Source organism: Centroberyx affinis, unplaced genomic scaffold (assembly GCF_046629955.1).
Source record: "Centroberyx affinis isolate AG114_WGS23_722 - 3 ecotype Tasmania unplaced genomic scaffold, CSIRO-AGI_Caff_v1 ptg001118l_1, whole genome shotgun sequence".
Taxonomy (NCBI): Eukaryota; Metazoa; Chordata; class Actinopteri; order Beryciformes; family Berycidae; genus Centroberyx; species Centroberyx affinis.
The window spans coordinates 52895-73883 of record NW_027279660.1 but is presented as its reverse complement, the minus strand read 5'-3'; the positions used below and the strand labels follow the sequence as shown (position 1 = coordinate 73883).

Below are 20989 nucleotides of genomic sequence, written 5' to 3'. Positions count from 1 at the left end.
TCACTGTTATCTCTCTACCTACAGTACTGATAGTCATCGAATTCTGGACAAAATCATATCTGACAATGAAAATATTCTCAGATTTGAGTCTGAGAGACAAAATCTCATCAAATCGGGGTCTGTGGCCCTAATGTGGACTAAATTAGGGGTCCTTGATATGAAAAAGGTTGAGAACCACTGGTCTAGACTACCTTTCTTACCATCAATTTCTTAACACACCCATGGAGGCCATTTCTCTTCTTACTCTCCAAGTTTACCGTGGATGGTCCATAGGGACGATAAGTGGCAATTCTGAATAGAAAGAATATTGGAAAACAGATCATTTTTTTGAATTTATCGGATATTTGTAGTAGCCCTATCCTGGTCCCCCAAATGGAAACACATTAGGCCACAAAACCGAGAAAAAGATTTAGTCCCAAGATTATAGTTGTCGTGGATTTAGTGTTGAATTGTAGAACCGATTCTAGAACCACAGATTGACCGACTGACTGATCCACCAACCCAACCACTGACCCACCAATCCACCGGCTGACTGACCCACTGACCGACCGATCCACCGACCGACCTACCAACCTATCCACTCACCCACCAACTGACCAACGGACTGACCGACTCCCCTACTGGGCAAACGATAGACCCAAAGACCAATCCATGGACCTGCGGACCTACCGACCCACCAACCCACTCGTAGACCGACCCACCCATGAACCAAACTCAGAAGTTAGGTTTCATCGTTAAAATGAACTTTGAATGTCTCAGAAATGGACCATTCCACGTCCAAGTCCACCATTCACTAAATAAATAGCATTGTACGGTGCAGCATTACAGCCTTTTCCATTGGGATTTCTATATTTGACTCTTATTTTGAAATGTGGACCCAGCATGACCCGCAATATGCTGACACATGACATGGAGTGGTCTGCTGGAGTCATTCTAAGTTGAGTTGTCAAATTTTTTCCACATCTACCTGTTTTGCATACGGTCAAGGAGGAAGCCACCGCAGCAGGTCAGGATTTCCATAGGTTTTGAATGGGTTACGTTCAGACCGACGATGCCAATGCAAATGAATTTCAGCCACATCGTGAGGCTGTTCCGGCGAACCAGCAGACACGGCGACTAGAGAGACTCCGAGAGAGACCAGACAATCGAGAGTTACACACCGGCGCGAAAGCAGAGAGACAAATAAACGGGGAGGACGAGATTAAGCAGTGGGGACCCGCGAGGCAAAGCACAGCTCATTGGCATTATCAGTCGTTCCAGTCGTCTCTATTTACCAGACCCGGAAGCTACAGGCTACTCTAGACGGCATTTTTCGCCGGGGGGGAATCTGCTGGATAATATCGATACTGACTGGGGGGGGTTTATGGGAAATGTGGTCTTCATTTTGAGAAACAGCCGCATTAACAATACCATCTTTACCATACATAAGAGACGATACCATAACATGAGATAGAGGCTGCCAGTCGTCTCCGCCAATGGTTGCATTTGTTTGTAATTGTACCAAGGTGTCACGATTAATTTGGCAATGCTATACTGATGTTTAAACCACTTCTTATACTAAGACCAGCTAGAACAGGGGTGTCAAACTCAATTTCATCCCGGGCCATCATATACACATTCACATAATTGCCTCTGCGTTCAATTATTATTGGTTTTAGTAATAACTTAATAATTAATAACTATTCCTAATAAGTATTCCTTTGGCACTGCCTCGTTACAAATAACCTATTCACAAACATGTATTCGCTTTCCCATCTCTCATTAAATTGCCTTCCCTCCGCGTCAACTAGGGCTGACCCGAATGCTTCGAAGCTTCTACCGTTGCCATGGTAATCGACGTTTTTTTAATCATTTGACGAAAAGTTACGTTTCCGTCCTGTACATCTCTGTACACGCGTACGGAAACGCACTCTATCCGGACATGTCTGGCGACATTTTCCACCTTAACGCGCGTCCAAATACGTCCGGAAAAGTCCGTTTTCCACCTTAACGCGCGTCCAAATACGTCCGGAAAAGTCCGTTTTCCACCTTAACACGCGTCCAAATACGTCCGGAAAAGTCCGTTTTCCACCTTAACACGCGTCCAAATACGTCCGGAAAAGTCAGTTTTCCACCTTAACGCGTTCAAATACGTCCGGAAAAGTCCGTTTTCCACCTTAACACGCGTCCAAATACGTCCGGAAAAGTCAGTTTTCCACCTTAACGCGTTCAAATACGTCCGGAAAAGTCCGTTTTCCACCTTAACGCGTTCAAATACGTCCGGAAAAGTCCGTTTTCCACCTTAACACGCGTTCAAATACGTCTGGAAAAGTCCGTTTTCCACCTTAACACGCGTCCAAATACGTCCGGAAAAGGCCGTTTTCCACCTTAACGCGCGTCCAAATACGTCCGGAAATGTCCGTTTTCCACCTTAACGCGCGTCCAAATACGTCCGGAAAAGGCCGATTATCTCCGCCCACATCAACGTATATTTGCCAGAAAAGTCCGCGGAACACAGGGCTTTCCTATGCCGCCCCAAAATCGGGATGCTTTCTGGGACATGTAGTTTATGGACACCGTGCTTCCTCAACGCAGCATAGAATTGTATTGCGCAAATTATATTCTTTGCAAGCTCTCGCGGGCCACATAAAATGAGGTGCCGGGCCGTGAGTGTGACACACCTGAGCTTAGAAGATTTCAGTAAAAAGATCCACCAGGGCAGCATTTGTCAGACGCCATTTTCTTTGTAGTCCTGCCTTTTCACACAGGGACAATTTCTCAGGATGACCTCATCGATCTGGCCGTACCATAGGGAATAAGGAAGTTATTATTTTCCTTCAGTCACAAAAGAGATTTAGATTCTTTTATGCTGGACGTACATGTGGATGCTGACAAATCACTCTGGCTTTCTCTCTCTCTCTCACAGTTATACCCCCACGCCGCTCTCTTTCTCCTTTCTCTCACACTGTTTTTCTTTTTTTTTTTTTGGTTTGTTTTCTTTGTCCCCATTCTTCCTACTTTCTCCACTCCCGCCCCCCCCCCCCCCCGGCGCGGGAGTCACTAAACTAATCAGATTGTTGGATTGAGCGTGCGAGGACGCTGTGTATTGGCTAGCGCCGCGCTGGGATCCACGCTGCGTCACAGATGACTTTTTCCTTCCGTGGCCCCGCGGGGGTGTCCGACACACACACACACACGCACACTGAGAGAGAGAGAGAGAGAGAGGGAGAGAGAGAATGCCCCAGGCTTGTCCAGCGTGGACACGAAGAGGATCGGTGGAGGGAGCGTTTCTATACTTTAGCGTGAGAATTTAACACATTTTCAGATCCACACCAAATCAAACAGGTGTCAGGCAGCTCCTTCCTCCTTCCTCCTTTCTCTCCCTCGGCTTATCCCTTCTTCCCCATCTGCGTTTGTTCACAAAGGAGAAGAAGAGGCCTATCTCTGCCCCGGTCTCCACTACACTCCTCTGTCTCCGCTCAGTGTGTGTGTGTGTGTGTGTGTAAATGGGGATTAGCAGTCTGTTGATGTTGGCATGATGAGAGGCAACTCTTATAGTAACCACAGTTTGTGTGTGTGTGTGTGTGTGTGTGTTTTGTCATATACAATATGACTTGGCAAAGATACATACAGCTCTGACAGAATTGGCTGTTCCTGTGTTTTCCTAACATTTCCTACTGGGATTTCATTAGATTCACACAGCCTAAATGTTTCAGATGCCTTGAACGTGGCTGTTTTCTGTTTCATTCATTTTTAACTATTCTGTGCATTCACCCTTTTTATTGTATTCAGTTTTTTCTTCTTCATTTATTGTTCATTCGCTTATTCATCATACTATAAAGCAAGGAATCTCTGTCTGTATGTGTGTCCTTCGCATATCTCAATAACCATTCGTCCGCTCTACTTCACACTTGGCGGGTGTGTTGCTGGGGACCCAAGGACGTGCGGTGTGGGATTGGCCACACGACATGTTCAATATTAATAAACTTTGAATAAACAAGCAAACAGCTCTGTGCAGCTTGTTAATACTACTGCTACTGTTAATATTACTACTGCCACTACTACTGCTGCTGCTACTACTCCTACTGCTACTACTCCTACTATTACTACTACTACTACTACTACTACTACTACTACTACTACTACTACTACTACTACTATTACTACTACTACTACTACTACTACTACTACTATTACTACTACTACTGCTACTAGTACTACTTTCATTGAGATTGGATTTACTTTGCGGGAAAATAGCAAAAAATAGGTTTTGCATAAAATTAAAAACTATCATGGCAGAAATTAAAATGCATACATGCAGTGGATGTGTCTTGACAAGTAATTGTAGGGGAAAAAGATTCTAGGCTTGGTAGCTCAGGAGATTTGAAACCTATCCACCAGATTTGGTTGCTCTAGGACTTACGGTCTCTGAGGTAGATTGTTTAACAATCAATAGGCTTTCAGCACTACAGGCTTGAACCCCTAATTGGTCTGATATGTGACAGTAAACATAAATGGAGGATGGGGGGGGCTGTTGCCATGGCTACCACTGTAGTACTGATTCAAGATGGGTGAACTGTTGCAATGGCTACTGCTGTAGTACTGATGCACGATGGGGGACTGTTTCCATGGCTACCACTGTAGTACTGATACAGGATGAGGGACGGTTGGCATGGCTACCACTGTAGTATTGATGCATGGCCTGATGGGGAACTGTTACCGTAGTTACCACTGTAGTACTGATGCAGGATGGGGAACTGTTACCATAGTTACCGCTGTAGTACTGATGCAGGATGGGGAACTGTTACCATAGTTACCGCTGTAGTACTGATGCAGGATGGGGAACTGTTACCATAGTTACCGCTGTAGTACTGATGCAGGATGGGGAACTGTTACCATAGTTACCGCTGTAGCACTGATGCAGGATGGGGAACTGTTACCATAGTTACCGCTGTAGTACTGATGCAGGATGGGGAACTGTTACCATAGTTACCGCTGTAGTACTGATGCAGGATGGGGAACTGTTACCATAGTTACCGCTGTAGTACTGATGCAGGATGGGGAACTGTTACCATAGTTACCGCTGTAGCACTGATGCAGGATGGGGAACTGTTACCATAGTTACCGCTGTAGTACTGATGCAGGATGGGGAACTGTTACCATAGTTACCGCTGTAGTACTAGTAGTAATTTCAGCAGGCACCCAGTCCTCACTTGGACCTTAAGGGTGATCCCACCCAACTACAAGAAGCACTGTGCATTATGGGTTCAAAATAAAGTCAATTATGGGTTAAGGACAAGATTTATGAGTTAAAGACTTTGAATCAAGTGAAGCAACTCGTTGTTTTAGAGAGTTTTTCTTGGAACACATTTGAGTTTGTCATTCTGTTCACATGTCACTGATTGGGAAAAAAAACAATTTTCCCAAATTTCTACTTGGACTCAGTTGCATTTCACCAAATCAAAGTACCAACTCGTCCCCTAACTCGAACAGACCCAACCTGTAGTCTCTTCAACAGCCAAAGGTGATTGTCCTGCTCTTAAACTCTTCTCATTTGTCCTCCTCCTCCTCCCTCCTCCCTCCTCTTCCTCCCCCGTCAGATGATGAAGCACGCGTGGGACAGCTACAAGCGCTACGCCTGGGGTTCCAATGAACTCAGGCCTGTCTCCAAGCAAGGCCACTCCAGCAATCTATTTGGTGAGTGGGAGACGCACACACACACACACACACACACACACTCACACACATGATTGATCCCTTGTCCCTGCCACCAGCAGCCTTGGCCTTTAGATTAGCAGCCAAATTGGCCGTCAGTTACAGCCATCCATCTATGGATGTATTGACTCGGGGGGGATGGAGTGAGTGTATGAGACAGAGGAGAGGAGGGTGTGTGTGTGTGTGTGTGTGTATGGGGAGGGGGGGGGGGGACTGCATGACATTGCTAAATCATATTACTTTTTCCCTGACTGTTACATCTGATACATCTGTACAGAGGATATTTCCATATCATTTAAAAAAAAATAAAAAAAAATGAAAAAGTGCAGCTCTTTCGCCCTGGTTATGTAACGTCACTAATGGATAAATAATAAATGTCATCTTTATTATATATTGATATGCTATTTGTGCTAGTCGCCAGTCGTTCCGTGCTGTTAATGAAGCCGGTCATGTGTATAGTAAGAGCTCTCTCTCTCTCTCTCCCTTCTCTCCATTTCACTCATGTATCACTCTTTTCTCTTAATCTTCCTTCTCCGTCTCTCTCTCTCTCTCTCTCTCTCTCTATGCTGAAGGACACTGTGTGCTGCTGCACGACTCCAGGGGCTAGTTAATAAATATAATGCACACACACACACACACACACACACACACTCACACACATCCTTTTTTCATTAGACTGGTCCCTATCTCTTTCTGTCATTCCTGACACTAGTGAGCGTCCGCTAGATTGGGGAGTGTGTGTGTGTGTGTGTGTGTGTGTGTGTGTGTCCTTTCTAAGTCCTCTCTTATCCCGCCATACTCACACACTCACACACACACACACACACACACACACACAGCCTGCTGCTCCTCACGCAGTGTCATTGTGTTTTGTCGGAGGCTCTTGACTTGAGTTTGTCGGTTTAGAAGCCAGACTCAGAGGAATGCAGAGGCTCCCATAGATCTGACACCACATCTGCTAATGTTGAACTGTGATACCAGGATCTCATTTAATCTGTAATGTATTTGTTGAGAGACCTGTGACTTCAAAGTATTGGGATTAAACCGTTGAGAGTTTGGCTAATATGGGTTTTTGAAGAGCAATGGCAGTTTTCAGTATCTTTACGTTTAATTCTCTCTAAAACTCTCCATTTTTTTTTCTACATCTACAGTTACAAGTATCCAAATTCTGCGATACAAAGATGATGTAGGCAGTTGAAATATGCTGGTGGGCAACTTCATAGCGGCTTTTACAAAGGGGTTTTGATGCCGGCGGGGTGTCCGTCTTTGTCATATTTGGCATTCTTTTTTTTCTCCTTCTTCTTCTTGGGAAACTTTGTAACCTTTCTGCCTTTCTGCTGACTCAGAGTCAGTGACTTATCCGCGGCAAAAGCCTCGCAGAAGTTCGAAGTTAATGACGTTGTTTTAATGGACTGGGACAGTGACTAAGGAGTAAAAATCACATCTTTCTCATTGCGTATCTGCTCTGTAAATGTGTTAATATGGAGGGACACATCCTGTATTTATGCTGTGACATGCTTTGTTGCTCTGTAAACATGCAAACATCTGTGGAACTGTAAATCTGTCAATAGTCAACAAGTGATGAAGTGAGAATTTTTTTTTTATTTAGTCTCCATCCTTGGTGCTAACTAACTGAACAGTAAACCACTAAAAATAACAGTAAACCTCCCACACCGATGTATGAGTTGGATTTGTGTGTGTGTTTATGCAGGTGTGTGTGTGTGTGTGTGTGTGTACACATAATGACTACTGTAATTTATTCTGATTGGATTAATAAGAGCGGGAATTGGATTTTTAATTTAAGACCCCTCTCTCCCTTTCCTGACCTAATTAAATTCTCAAACAGTGAGGATATTTGTTAAGTTCTAATAAGATGTCTTCTGCTCCAGATGATGGGTGTGTGTGTGTGTGTGTGTGTCAGTGGGGGTGTCCGTGACAGTTCAGAGAAGTGCTTTGGCAGGCCCTTGACGAGATAAGATAGCGAGTGTGTGTGTGTGTGTGTGTGTGTGTGAATGAGGTAGCTGTGTAATGACTATTTGCCTCCGCTGCTGATAAGACCAGTCACTTGACACTAAAACGCAGTGTGTGCACGAGCGCACGCACACACACACACACACACACACACATAGATACACACTTGTCTTCCTCCCTTAATGTACAGATCTTCATCAGTGAAGCCAGTAGCAGATGCTTTATATACAGTATTTCTCTTCTACTAGCCTGCTACTTGGTTTTTAGCACACAAAACACGCGTACATGCTTCTGATATTCAGAAACTGAGTCACAGAAAGACCACACGCCTCGCTAATTTTAGCATTAATATTCAAATGTCAGTCGAATTTGACTCATTTCAGTCAATTCATAGCAAAATTAGATTTTTTTTTTTTTAGGTGAAATCGACATCCGTAGTAGCTACAGTAGTGCTTCTCAACGTAGGATCTGGGGACCACCAGGGGTCCTTGAAGAGGTTCCAGGGGGTCCACAACAAATCGATGAATTGTTAAACTTCACCATTATTTCATTTACAAGAAGTGAACACAGTGAGAGAATGACTGTTTTGATAGTTTCACTGTTATCTCTCTACCTACAATACAGATAGTCATGGAATTCTGGACAAAATCATATCGAACAATAAAAATATTCTCAGATTTGGGTTTGAGAGACAACATCTCATTAAATGGGGGTCTGTGGCCCTAATGTGGACTAAATTCGAGGTCCTTGATATGAAAAAGGTTGAGAATCACTGAGCTACAATAAATTTCCATCAGGCCAATTTTAAGCAAATTTGTGAAATTCCGCAAAAAAATACATGAATTGGTCAAGTTGTTGTTCTTTCATGTCAGTCATATTGGTCATATGTCATGCTTTTTTACCTGAAGACAAAAACAAATAAATACACTTGGCAATACTCTAATGCACCTTCAAATAGTCATAGAACAGTGGACATCTTTTCCACTGAAGAGATATAAGACCGTGAGGTCATGATTGACATTTCTGAACATCCAGAGCTATTTCTTTTAGCTGTTTTGATCTGCAATGAAATTGAACTATTCGTTGGGCTGCTTAGACCGCATCATTATTTTTTCAACATCGCTTAATTTTTTTGCAATAATTTTTTTTTGTCACTTTTCTGACTCTGACTTTTTTTCTGATATTAAGGACCTTGTATCAAAATTTGCCCTGTCCATTAGGCTCGGGCGTTATCCAAAAATTTAATATAACGATAATTTCCCGCCACAATATTGCGATATATGATATTATCACATATTATGATATTATTCTTTTTTTGGGGGGGTATTTTCTTTTATTTCTTCCAGATTACCTCCAATGTCCAATCCAATATTGTGATATTCACAATATATCGCGATACTCAATAATATTGAGTAATACTGAAATATTGAATAATATTGAATATCGGCCCAAGCCTACATTCAACTTCTCTAATTCGATACATCTCAATTTACATAAATGCTCGTATGCAAAGTCGGTCAGTGCGGCTGTTTAACCCAGCCACTGTGGAAGCTGTGATGGAGATAAAGGGCTGTGAATCACTCCCCAACAGTAAAATCAACTGCCAACCACATGTAAATGTACTCAGCACTGTAGAGTCTGATAGTCTCCATGACAGCCTTGCATGGTTGACTCCTTTACCACACTCTATTCAGCAGTGTGACTGACCTCTTCACACCCAAAACTCCACGTCATAAAACAAAAAAACACTGTTACATAAGCATGCTTACATAAATCGTATCTCCCTGCCCATTCACAACCTTACATCCATGATTTGTAACTACATTTTTTTTGCAAATCATTGAACTGTGAACTGAACTATTTTTTTTGCTGAAACTGCGGAGCCTTGAATTATTTTTATTATATTGACTGTGAATAGAATTATTTTTGTTAAAACTTATTGAACTCTGGACTGTAAGTAATTCTATGGAAAAATAGGGACACAGTTTTTGTTGGACTTCTATTTTTCGGAGTTTAAGGACTGAACTTATGAACTGTTACACACATTTATTGTGATTTTTAATACAACCGATATTGCTTTCAAATCCTGTGATTTCCGATGGTTGTTCAAACTTAATAGCAACTCTTCTGCAATTTTGTAAGAGTGCATGAATTGAATTTTAGGCTTTCAAGTACATCTATCCTTTGTGGACAAAAATACTGACTTGACCAACACTCTGGCACCCAATATTTTCTACTCTTTTAAGTTAACTTTTATTAACTATTTTATTAGCTAACTCCCAATGGTTGTGTTTGTGCATGGCCCCTGTTAAATAAACTAATAAACTAAACTAAACTAAGTATACATTACAGACAGATACATTTCATATGATGCAACAAACAGGATTAACAACTGATTTGTGCTGCACCGACTTTTATATATTGTAGCTAAAATGCTAAATGAATCCACTGTTTTGGTCACCATCATTAATTTCAAAATAAAAACTGAACAAGTAAGAGTTAAGTGATCTTGTGTACCTATGTAGTTTGTGAATAAAAGTTAATTTGGTGAAAAAAAAACAAAAAACATGTTAATATCATAGTGTAAATGCAACTGTGAGCCCAATCCAAACAAAATAATAACAGGAATGGAAATAAACCTTCACACATAAATCAAAGTAGGAAGCGCACACAAAGCTAGAGCTGCAACGATTAATCGATTAGTTGTCAACTATTAAATTAATCGCCAACTGTTTTGACAATCGAGTCAAGATTCTCTGATTCCAGCTTCTTAAATGTGAATATTTCCTGGTTTCTTTCCTCCTCTATGACAGTAAACTGAATATCTTTGGGTTGTGGACAAAACAAGACATTTGAGGACGTCATCTTGGGCTTTGGGAAACACTGATCCACATCTTTCACCATTTTCTGACATTTTATAGACCAAACAACTAATCGATTAATCGAGAAAATAATCGGCAGATTAATCGACAATGAAAAAAAACGTTAGTTACAGCCCTACACAAAGCTAAAATGTTATCGTAAGTAGCTTAAAACTAGCCAGCAGAATTGAAAATGAAAGCTTTGCCAACCAACTGCGTTATCATGTATCCTGGGTGATCAGATTGTAATCAGATGTTTTTTTTGGCAAAAATGCATAGAATCCAAATGTAAACGCATTCAAGACGCATTGAAAATCCAATTGCCCAAACCTCATTAACGACAAAAGGTAAATTCAATGCCTCAATAGCCTAGAAGTAAAGAAACAGAAATAAAGTTGAATGTACGGATCCAACCAGGAAGCCCACACCAATCAAACCTGCATCAGGCAGCTTGGATTGTATCTGGATTATCAGGATATCATTGGATGGGGAACAAACTCGACGAGGCGTTAACCGTCATTTTTAGGACAATCAATTTCACGAGAGGGGAAGACGTCCGCAGCAATCTGCGTCCCGTCGAAGGAAAGACAGATCCGATTTCATCAGACAAATTCTAATGCCATGTGTGGACGTGCATAAACGCCGTTACACGATGGGAATTTTTGAGATGAAGTGTTTTCATAAGAGCCCGTAGAACGAAATGATAGGATGAGACGACCGGAGGCCGGCCCGCCACCGCTGGGAAAACCTCGCCGGGAACGTAGCCGAAGCCCTCCTGTCTGTTCCATTAAACGGTCCGGACGATTTACAGGCTCATTTCTAATGATTGCCTTCTTATGTTTAATGAGGAAATTCAATCAGCCTTGTGTAAATTCCATCCCACTGTTTCATTACCCAAATTCATCATATGCAAATGTAGGAGGAGAGAGTAAAACAAGTGAATAGCGTGAATACCAAATGTTAGATTAGCCTGTTCCCCCTCACTGTGCCAGTCTCTCTCTCTCTCTCTCTCTCTCCATTTCCTCTATCCATCCTTCATTTCCATGCCATAGAAAAAGTAAATAGGTTTTAGCTGCATGCTCCAGCAGATCCACTTCCATCAGTAAATAAGGCAGCTTGGCCCCAGGGCCTTGTCACTGCTGTTTCCAACCCCTATAGAACATGATGTACGATGATAATATTAGCCTGACCTGGAATATTACGCAATGAAGCCACTTCCCACACCTAAGGCTATTTCCCTGATATCCTGTAACCTGGACTGCTGGTTCCATGCAGTGTTTAGTTCAGGTTCTGTAGCATTACTCCCCAGATAATAGTCAATTGTAAGAGACTCTATGTTGGTATTAGGCTTGGGTGATCCAAAATTTGATATTGCGATACTGTGCAAATATCGCGATATACAATATTATTCTTTTTTTTATCTATTTATTTTTCAAGGTTTTTCTGAAAAACGGGCTGAATGTGGAAAAGGGAACACACTTGAATTAAAAAGACAAATTTGTCACTTTTTTTTTTACTATCCTATTACTATCCTATTCCATATCGCGGTATTCACAAAATATCGCGATATTCGATAATATCGAATATCGGCCCAAGCTTGGTTAGTATATAATAGGGATGGGACGATATCTTTCTCATGATACGATTCGATACTTGATATGAGGTTCACATTTCGATACAACCACGATACGATGTGATAAATAAAAGTTCATGACAAACAAACTATAACTGTGCAGAATTATGTTTATTTCTGAGCCACAGGTCTTTACAGCAATGGCACTGGCTCGCTAGAATGTAGAAAACAGTTTAAAAATGTCATTAGAAAGTGTAAATAATATAATTTGGATGGAGAGCTTGTGAAATTGTGATGGTCAAGCATCTCATTTGTGATTAGTACAGCAGAATAAAATGGAGCTAATATCGCAATTCATTTTTCTGCCCCACGATACGTATCATCACATTTCTGTATCGCGATATATCGGATTTTGATATATCGTCCCATCCCTAATATACAAAGCTGCCAACCCACTCTGCTTATCAGGGCATTTTTGGAAGGGAGCATGTTCTTCTCTTTTCATTAGGTTGTTTTAAATAAACTATGTGCCAGGATGAAAAAGAATAACATGGTTCTTGTTTCCCTACCAGTCCGCCTAGAAGGGCAAACTATTTGTTGAGCGGTTAGGTTTTTAAGTAATTATGACATTTATCGACCTCCTCCACCAGCAACCAATTGCAACAGCATCGACAACAGCAACAGCACTGACAAAACTCATCTCCTCCCACACTAAGTCTCTAGACCCCCCCCCCCCCCCCCCCCCCCCCCCCCTCCTCCCCCCCAAACCCCCTCCAGGCTGCTCGAGGTCTGGCGGCTTGTAATTAACACAACAGAGGGGATTGGTATTTTCTCGAGTCTCCAAGGGGTTTTTTTTTGTTCCAAGTTTCTGTCGCACCAGAAAGTGAGTTTTGAAAGCCAGGAATCTCAGCACCCGGCCAAGTAATCATTGAGTCATTGGTATCGATCAACAACCCTATCAACCCCCTGCTGATATATGACGGCCATTTTGGGCTATGGGGCATTAAAAACCTTACTTATTGCCCCTTGAAGAGTTAATTCTCACACTCGGAGTAATAACACCCTGGTGGGCAGCTCCTTCAGCTTAAAAAACTCTTAACCCTATCAAGACCAACACAAGTTCTGATTCATAAACCGGATAAGAGAAATTAAGAAATCAGATAGGCTTGGGTGATATCCAAAATCGAATATCACGATACTGTCCCGCCAAAATATCGCGATATACGATATTATCGCAAGCGCATTCCAATGGCCTTCCTGCCATTTCCAGAAAAATGGGCTGATTGATGGAAAAGGGAACCCACCTGAATTAAAAAGACAAATTTTCCACTTAAAGAATGATTATTTTTGTGTGAATATCGCGATATTCACGAAATTATCGCGATACTCGATAATATCAAGTATTGTCCCAAGACTAAAATCAACCTGCTGTCACATAGCCTTATTAGTATTATCAGAATATTGAAATCTAGACCTGGTCAATGCTTGCCAAAAGCCGTGACATAAAGGATTAGCAATTTCTTTTATTGTAAATATAACATTTGCTTTATATCATCGTAACCCAGACTTCTGTTTTTAAAAGTTAGTGTGTTTCACAGAATATGCAGCTGGGAGGAGAATAACAGTCAGAGCTGTCTGCTGCGTGCTCGCTTCACTCCCCCCCCCCCCCCCCCCCCACTGGGAATGGAAATAAAAAGTTGTTTCACGGCGTGCGAGAGGTGCTTGTTATTTCCGACAACAGGTGTTTTTTTTTTTCCCGGCTATGCGGCTAATGAATGAGCCGTCTCACGTAAAGCCCGGACAGCCCCCCCAAAAATTCGACTCCCCCCCCCCCCCGGCCAATCCAAGTTCACCTCAGCTGTCGGTCGGGAAATTTCGGGGATTGGCGGGCGGACCTCAATTTCTGATGTCACCTCCTAGGATATAGGTGTTGTTCTATCCACTTTCCCTTCCTTTCCTTCCTTATTTCTCTTTCTCTCTCGCTTTAACAGTGAAACAAGTGTCTTATAAAGCATTCATACAAGATGTTTTGTTTTTTTCCAACTATGGTAGACAGAGAGAAAGCGAAAGACAGAAATGCCTATTGGTAAAAGGAATAGTCCACTGGTCATCTTGTGTTAGCAGGGGTAACGTACACTCGGCGGCCCCTTTATTAGGTACATCTCCCCCATTAACGCAACCAGCTGGCTCCTCCAGACAGCGAGTCGTGTATAAATAGAGCAAAAGTATAAAAGGAGCTTTTTAGACGAGACTGGTAATCATTCGTTCTCAATGAGAGGCGAGCGGGGGGAGGCGCAGAGGAGAGCAGGCGGTCTGGCAGGCGGCTAGACTCGGATCGGGTTGAATTGTCTTGAACTTTTTTTTTTTTTTTTTTTAAGAGTTTCCCCCACACAACTGACCAAGAAGTGGACGCCGTGTTTCCCGGCCAGTGAAATGAGAACGTGGCCCTGTTGTCATAGAGATCGAAAAAATCGAGAAATAGTTCATTGATTTTCCCTGAACTTTGACTCCAGTCCAAGTAATTAACCTTAACTGGGAGTCAAACAGTTCACATGAATAATGTTCATTTACACACACACACACTCACTAACTCAGTCTGCATATCTAGACATGTCATTTTGCACACCTGTGTATATATGTTGTGAATTCATATATTTTTTATACTTTTTAACTCATATTTTGCGGCCTAATATGCTTTGTGTTATATTTACAAATTTTCTGTCCATGTTTATATTGATGCAGATGCAGTTAACTTATTAATTAATTAATAAACGTATATATACAGTACTGTGCAAAAGTCTTAGGCACCCTAGATTTTTTTATATACATTTCTTAGAAGTCTTAGATGTTTATTTGTTTTCTGCATTAGTGTGCCAGTAGACTGCTGTTTATTGTAAATTTTTGATATTCAGAAACTTTTCATTTCATTAGTTTTGAAAGCATCTTTGCTTTATGGATATCTTTGACATATACCTAAGACTTTTGCACAGTACTGTATATATATATACAGTATATATATTAATAAACCTAATTGTCAATAGAATAATAATTTATTTGTAGAACACTCTTAATAAGTAACCAAAAAAATTGATAAATGAAGGTTGAGATGATAAATGAATTGGCAATTGATTGAACAATTGAAAGGCAGAATAGATGCTGTTTTCATAGAACGTTGAGGCTTATGTGAAATAGCTTTCCATCACGATAAAACACTTCAGTCATAAATATCCCCTTTTTCAACACAGCTCTATAAATGACTTATGATCTCTATTGTAACGTAGAGGCTGACCGATAATGACACTTTGGATGCGGCGTCGATGACAGAGGGCCAAGCTGACTGATTATTGTAATAATGTGCAATGTCTGTTGTCTCTAGGTCAGTTACTGCAGCGCTGCTCTCTGGCAGGAAGTCAAATCACAGTGTTTACAGCTGAACCCACAGAGAGGACGTTAAGACGGGAATACTCGTCTCAGCTTGTCCTCCTCCTCCTCCTGTGCTGCCCTAGGCCTTTAGGATGGGGACAGTGTCAAAGTCAAAATAAAGCCTAAAGGTTGATGCTGCTAATTAGGGTTTGACCAATATGGGTTTTGAAGGCCGACGGCTAATCCGTGCTAATATTCAATATATTTAACAGCTGCACAAGGCAAGATTTTATCAGCCTAAATCTGGAAGGGGAGCTACAACAGAGAAGAGCGTTCCATCCCCACTAATTGAGATGCTGTATATTCGCCCTATTAGCTTAAATCAAATTCTGGTGTCATTATGGCCGCTGGCAGGAAATCTTCTCCATGCAGAAAGCAACAAATCAAATCTCTGTCCTAAACAGTAGAGAGCGAGCGTTCCGTCCAGAGCAAGGTTATTATCGTTAACGAAAACGAATGAAATAACGAAAACTAAGTGTGAAAAAACATTTTTGTTAACTGAAATAAAAATAAAAAACGAGGCTTTACAAAAAAAACGATAACTAACTGAAACTGTATAGTGTGTTTACAAAACTAACTAAAATAAACTAAAATTATAGATAATGAATAAATAAATAAATATAGAAAATTTATTCTATACAGAAATATAGAAAATGTCTTTAGTTTTCGTCTTTGTCCATTTATTTCATACATAAGCCTAGTATTTTGAATTTTTGAATCTCGCCCCATATTACAAAAAAAGACTAAAACTAACACTGAAACTAATAAAAACTAAACTAAAACTAAGCATTTTCAAAAAATAAAAACTAAACTAGCAAACCCGCTTTAAAAACTAATTAAAACCCAACTGAAATTGAAAAAAGTCAAAACGAAATAAAAATAAAAACGAATGAAAAATGCAAAACTATAATAACCTTGGTCCAGAGAAAACTGGACTCAACAACAATAGCTGAACCTCTTCACCTCCTCCACCCCACCACACACTAAGAAAAAGACATCTAGTTCACTGACCTCACCTGGACTTCTGGGTAATGAAGTCCTCAAAATTCAATCGGCAGTTACAAGCAATAGGTGTTTCTGGACAAGAGTTATCAGACCACCTATGAGTGTGAAGAACGGAAAGTAACTTGGGCCAAAATTGATATTGGGGTTGAGTTTGTAAGTCGATATAGTCTCTTCAGATGGGATTAAAATGAACAAATGCCGCAAGCAACAATTACAGTTACCATGGAGAAACTAATCCCATCCAAACGAGGATTTAAACCGCTTCCTAAACCAGAAACACCGGCCTCCAAATCACACTTTTATTCTCTTATAATAAAGCAGTTGCCCACAATTAAAATTCATAACCCAATTACTGTATTCAGTTGAAGGTAAAACAGTAGCTTTAAAATGAAACCAAGTGGAGGTGCAAGTCTAGACCTGTACACACACACACACACACACACAGACGGGAGGGGGGTTGAGATACAGCTACAGGCGACAGTAACATCCCTCTCTCCTCCTCTTCCTCTTCCTCCTCTCCCTCTCAGAGCACAGATCAATAGTCTATTACCAGCCTACTGCCATGGACACTCACCGCAAGAACAGATGCATCTCTCTCTCTCTCTCGCTCTCCGTCTCTCAGACATCTCTTTTACTCAGTATCTTCTTCTCCCTTCCGTATTTTCCCTCAGCCTAAAATCCTTCAAGTCTAAATGAAAGAGCAGGCCACACAGAGACACGCCGACAGTTATATATTTATATTTTAGGAATCCAGCAGGCACTTTTATCCCAGGCGATTCGATAAGTACAACAAGCTCGCAATAATAGGGAGCACGGGGGTGAAAACAGTGGGGCCAAGGTGGAAAGAAAAGAAAAAAAGAAGCGTTTCATGGTAATATTCAGGTGTCATCAGCAAAACAAGTAACCCAACAAGCAAGAAGGGCTCGGTGCAGAAGTAAGAGGCAAACAGTTTTTCCTCAGTTTTGTCAAGCCACTGTTCACTACATGGCCAAAAGTATGCAGACACCACTTCAGACATTTATGGTCGTCAAGCTAAAAACAAGGCTGCTTCTCCAAGGTATTCAACAGTGTGATTTATTATAAAAATGCCAGAGCATGTGCTGCATAACGATAATAGAGATTTAGCTGTATACATCACCATACATCACTGTATGGCAGGAGTCAATGTGAACTAATGGATGAAAAACCCGGAAGTATTTGAATTCATCTAAATTCATATACAGTATATGAGAAGATTATAAGAGTTGTATGAAAAATCACAGCTGAAATGTAAAGATTTATAGTTAGGAGTGATGTAGTTTGATAGTGTGCAGCTATAGAGGAGTGATGTTTGGTAGTGTTCAGCTATAGAGGAGTGATGTTTCATTTCATTTCAAACCTTTATTTAAACTCGAATAACCATTGAGGTTGCCCTCATTTACAATGATGTCGAGTTACAAACAAGTTCAAAGTATTAAATAAATAGGACAAGACATAGATGACAATAAAGAAAATCAATTAAAACAGTTACACATTGAGGCAGGGAGGTTTGTGATCATGGTTTTAAATTGTCCATAGGTTAGTAGAGTATTGATTTTTAGTGTGTGTTGAAGATCATTCCAGGAATTTGGAGCACTAAAATAAAAGGCTGATTGTCCAAATTTAGACCGTGCTTGGGGGACCTTAAGCATAAGCAAGTCATTTGAGCGAGTTTGATAGGGTCCAAGGTTCCAGTCCAACAACATTGGACATTGGACGATGTAGTTTGATAGTGTTCAGCTATAGAGGAGTGATGTAGTTTGATAGTGTTCAGCTATAGAGGAGTGATGTAGTTTGATAGTGTTCAGCTATAGAGGAGTGATGTTTGATAGTGTTCAGTTATAGAGGAGTGATGTTTGATAGTGTTCAGCTATAGAGGAGTGATGTTTGATAGTGTTCAGCTATAGAGGAGTGATGTAGTTTGATAGTGTTCAGCTATAGAGGAGTGATGTAGTGTGACAGTGTTCAGCTATAGAGGAGTGATGTAGTGTGACAGTGTTCAGCTATAGAGGAGTGATGTAGTGTGACAGTGTTCAGCTATAGAGGAGTGATGTAGTGTGACAGTGTTCAGCTATAGAGGAGTGATGTTTGATAGTGTTCAGCTATAGAGGAGTGATGTTTGATAGTGTTCAGCTATAGAGGAGGGATGTAGTGTGATAGTGTTCAGCTATAGAGGAGTGATGTTTGATAGTGTTCAGCTATAGAGGAGTGATGTAGTGTGACAGTGTTCAGCTATAGAGGAGTGATGTAGTTTGATAGTGTTCAGCTATAGAGGAGTGATGTAGTGTGACAGTGTTCAGCTATAGAGGAGTGATGTAGTGTGACAGTGTTCAGCTATAGAGGAGTGATGCAGTGTGACAGTGTTCAGCTATAGAGTAATGTAGTGTGATAGTGTTCAGCTATAGAGTGATGCAGTGTGATAGTGTTCAGCTATAGAAGAGGGAAGTATGTCATTCTGACTGACTGACCTGAATTTCCATCAGCTTCTCTAGGCAGACAGGCAGCTTTGCCCTGGTTTTAAGCTCCTGGCTCAGACACTGAGACCCGACTCTCTTCCTCCACGTGTTTCATGTCTAGATTTGCGATGGCTAAATCTCGCGGGTTTGAGTCCCAGCTCACCGGCGTGGCGGCTTTCCACTCAACATGCGCGCCGAGCCGCACACTCCCGCGTACTTGTGCAAGTAATGATCTCCCCGGTGGACGAGGCGGCTCGACTTGGAAACGCGCTTCCGGTTGTCTGGCAGCACACACGGCCCCCGCGGTCCACACCCATGGGCTGCGGAGGCCTGACAGGGAAAATGAAATGTTCACAACACTGAAAGGGATTATAAATCTGGGCTGAAGCTATCCTTAAATATGAAATATGCATGCATAAGCATTTCAAAATGCTCTGCAGAGTGTAATTCTCAGTTTAAATGCTCATTTTAAAAGGGAAAGGGAAGTTTCAACTTGTATTCGTCCCAGTGGGAAAGTGGTTTTGCAGCAGGTTTTAAAAGCAATATTACATTAAAATATGACACTGACAGGCAAGACAGTCAATTTCCAATGAAAGGTGTTAACACAGGGTTTCTGGCAAGCAGTAGAAGACAAATGATTTTCGATTAATCAATTAAAGTTACGATTTTATTAATTCCATTAGTCGTAACAAAAAGAAAAATGAATCAAGCAGCTCAAAATTCAAAACTTGATTGAGTTGTCATGTCTTTGAGGAGCAACTGGAGAATGGAACAAAAAAGCCATAAACGTCATTAAAATTTGGAAGGTATTATAATTGTCTGCTGTGGTAGAATAATGTTGTCTTAGGTTTTGATAGATAGTTTTGAGAGGATAGTTTTGTTTTAAATGTCGACTAACAGTAGAAGGCTGTGGTTTGCAGGGGAAACTGCTGGAAAGTTGGAACGTAATTAGATAATCTGTAAATTTGTAAATGTAAAAAGAGAACTGGACGTGTAAATGGTGATTTGTAATGCTAACATGAGGATTGTACTTGGAAAACTTTGGTTCTAATCCCTTCTTACCATTGACCATATTCAAAATGCTCAGTTCATGTACGATTTATTTTGACACAAATGCCTCTCCATACAGAGGCCGGCTGTTACCGTCCTCATTCTCATTCTCTCTCGCCCTGGATTTGGCAGTTCAGTTGTGTGTGTGTGTGTATGTGTGTGTGTGTGTGTGTTCTAGTGGCACGCTGGGTCCACCGAGCAACAGTTAGTGAAAAATTCATCAAGCATCTCCTGAGCAGAGGAGAGGTGAAGCATGGAGAAAAAATGAAAATGTCACAAAAGAAAAAAGGATTTGAAGAGAGAGACGGCGAGAGAATGGAAACAAGCAGCTTTCCCTCTGTCCCTCTCTCTCATTCTCTCCCTTTCTTTCTCTCCATGGCCATGGCACTAAAAGCCACTGGACTGAACAACAGCTTGTGGCTGCACTTGCATTAATAACCTCCCATAATCAAGTGGCGTGTGTGTGAGGGAGAAACATAGGCGTGTGGTTAGTTGGTCGAATAGGTTTGTGTTCATACATTAATTACCCAGCCAACTTAAGCATTGTAAAGTACCACATTGTGTGTGTGTGTGTGTGTGTGTGGGTGCAGTGATCCCTCTGTAATTGTACTGCAGCAGTTGTGGTTGGGAGTTATTTTAGGTTTTGGTTCCACTTTCATCTCAGTTTTGGCTGCAGTACTAAAAAGTATATAAAACCAGTTTTTCTAAACAGGGTAATTGTACTCAAATGAATACAATTGAGGTACATTTCAGTGGTTGTGTTAATTCCCTATTTGTGTGTGTGTGTGTGCACAAGCAGAAGTGATCGTCTCTAAGCATTACTCTCACCACCAACGTCTAAATACCAGAAAACCGGATTGTGGTTGGATTCCCACAGACTAAAGCTCTATTCCCACGGGACTCATATTACCAGTGATTTGTAATAATTGCGGAAGTCA

At 41.2% G+C, this 20989-nt stretch overlaps 1 protein-coding gene across 1 annotated transcript in view; it reads left to right on the top strand.

Annotated features, from left to right (window-relative positions):
• Positions 1-5579: 5579 nt before the first annotated feature.
• Positions 5580-20989, top strand: part of LOC139647823 (mannosyl-oligosaccharide 1,2-alpha-mannosidase IA-like) — a 47737-nt gene continuing 32327 nt past the window's right edge. Inside the window, exon 1 of the mRNA XM_071523799.1 lies at positions 5580-5676. Coding sequence (XP_071379900.1) covers positions 5580-5676 — 97 coding nt within the window. The remainder of the gene's footprint in view (positions 5677-20989) is intronic.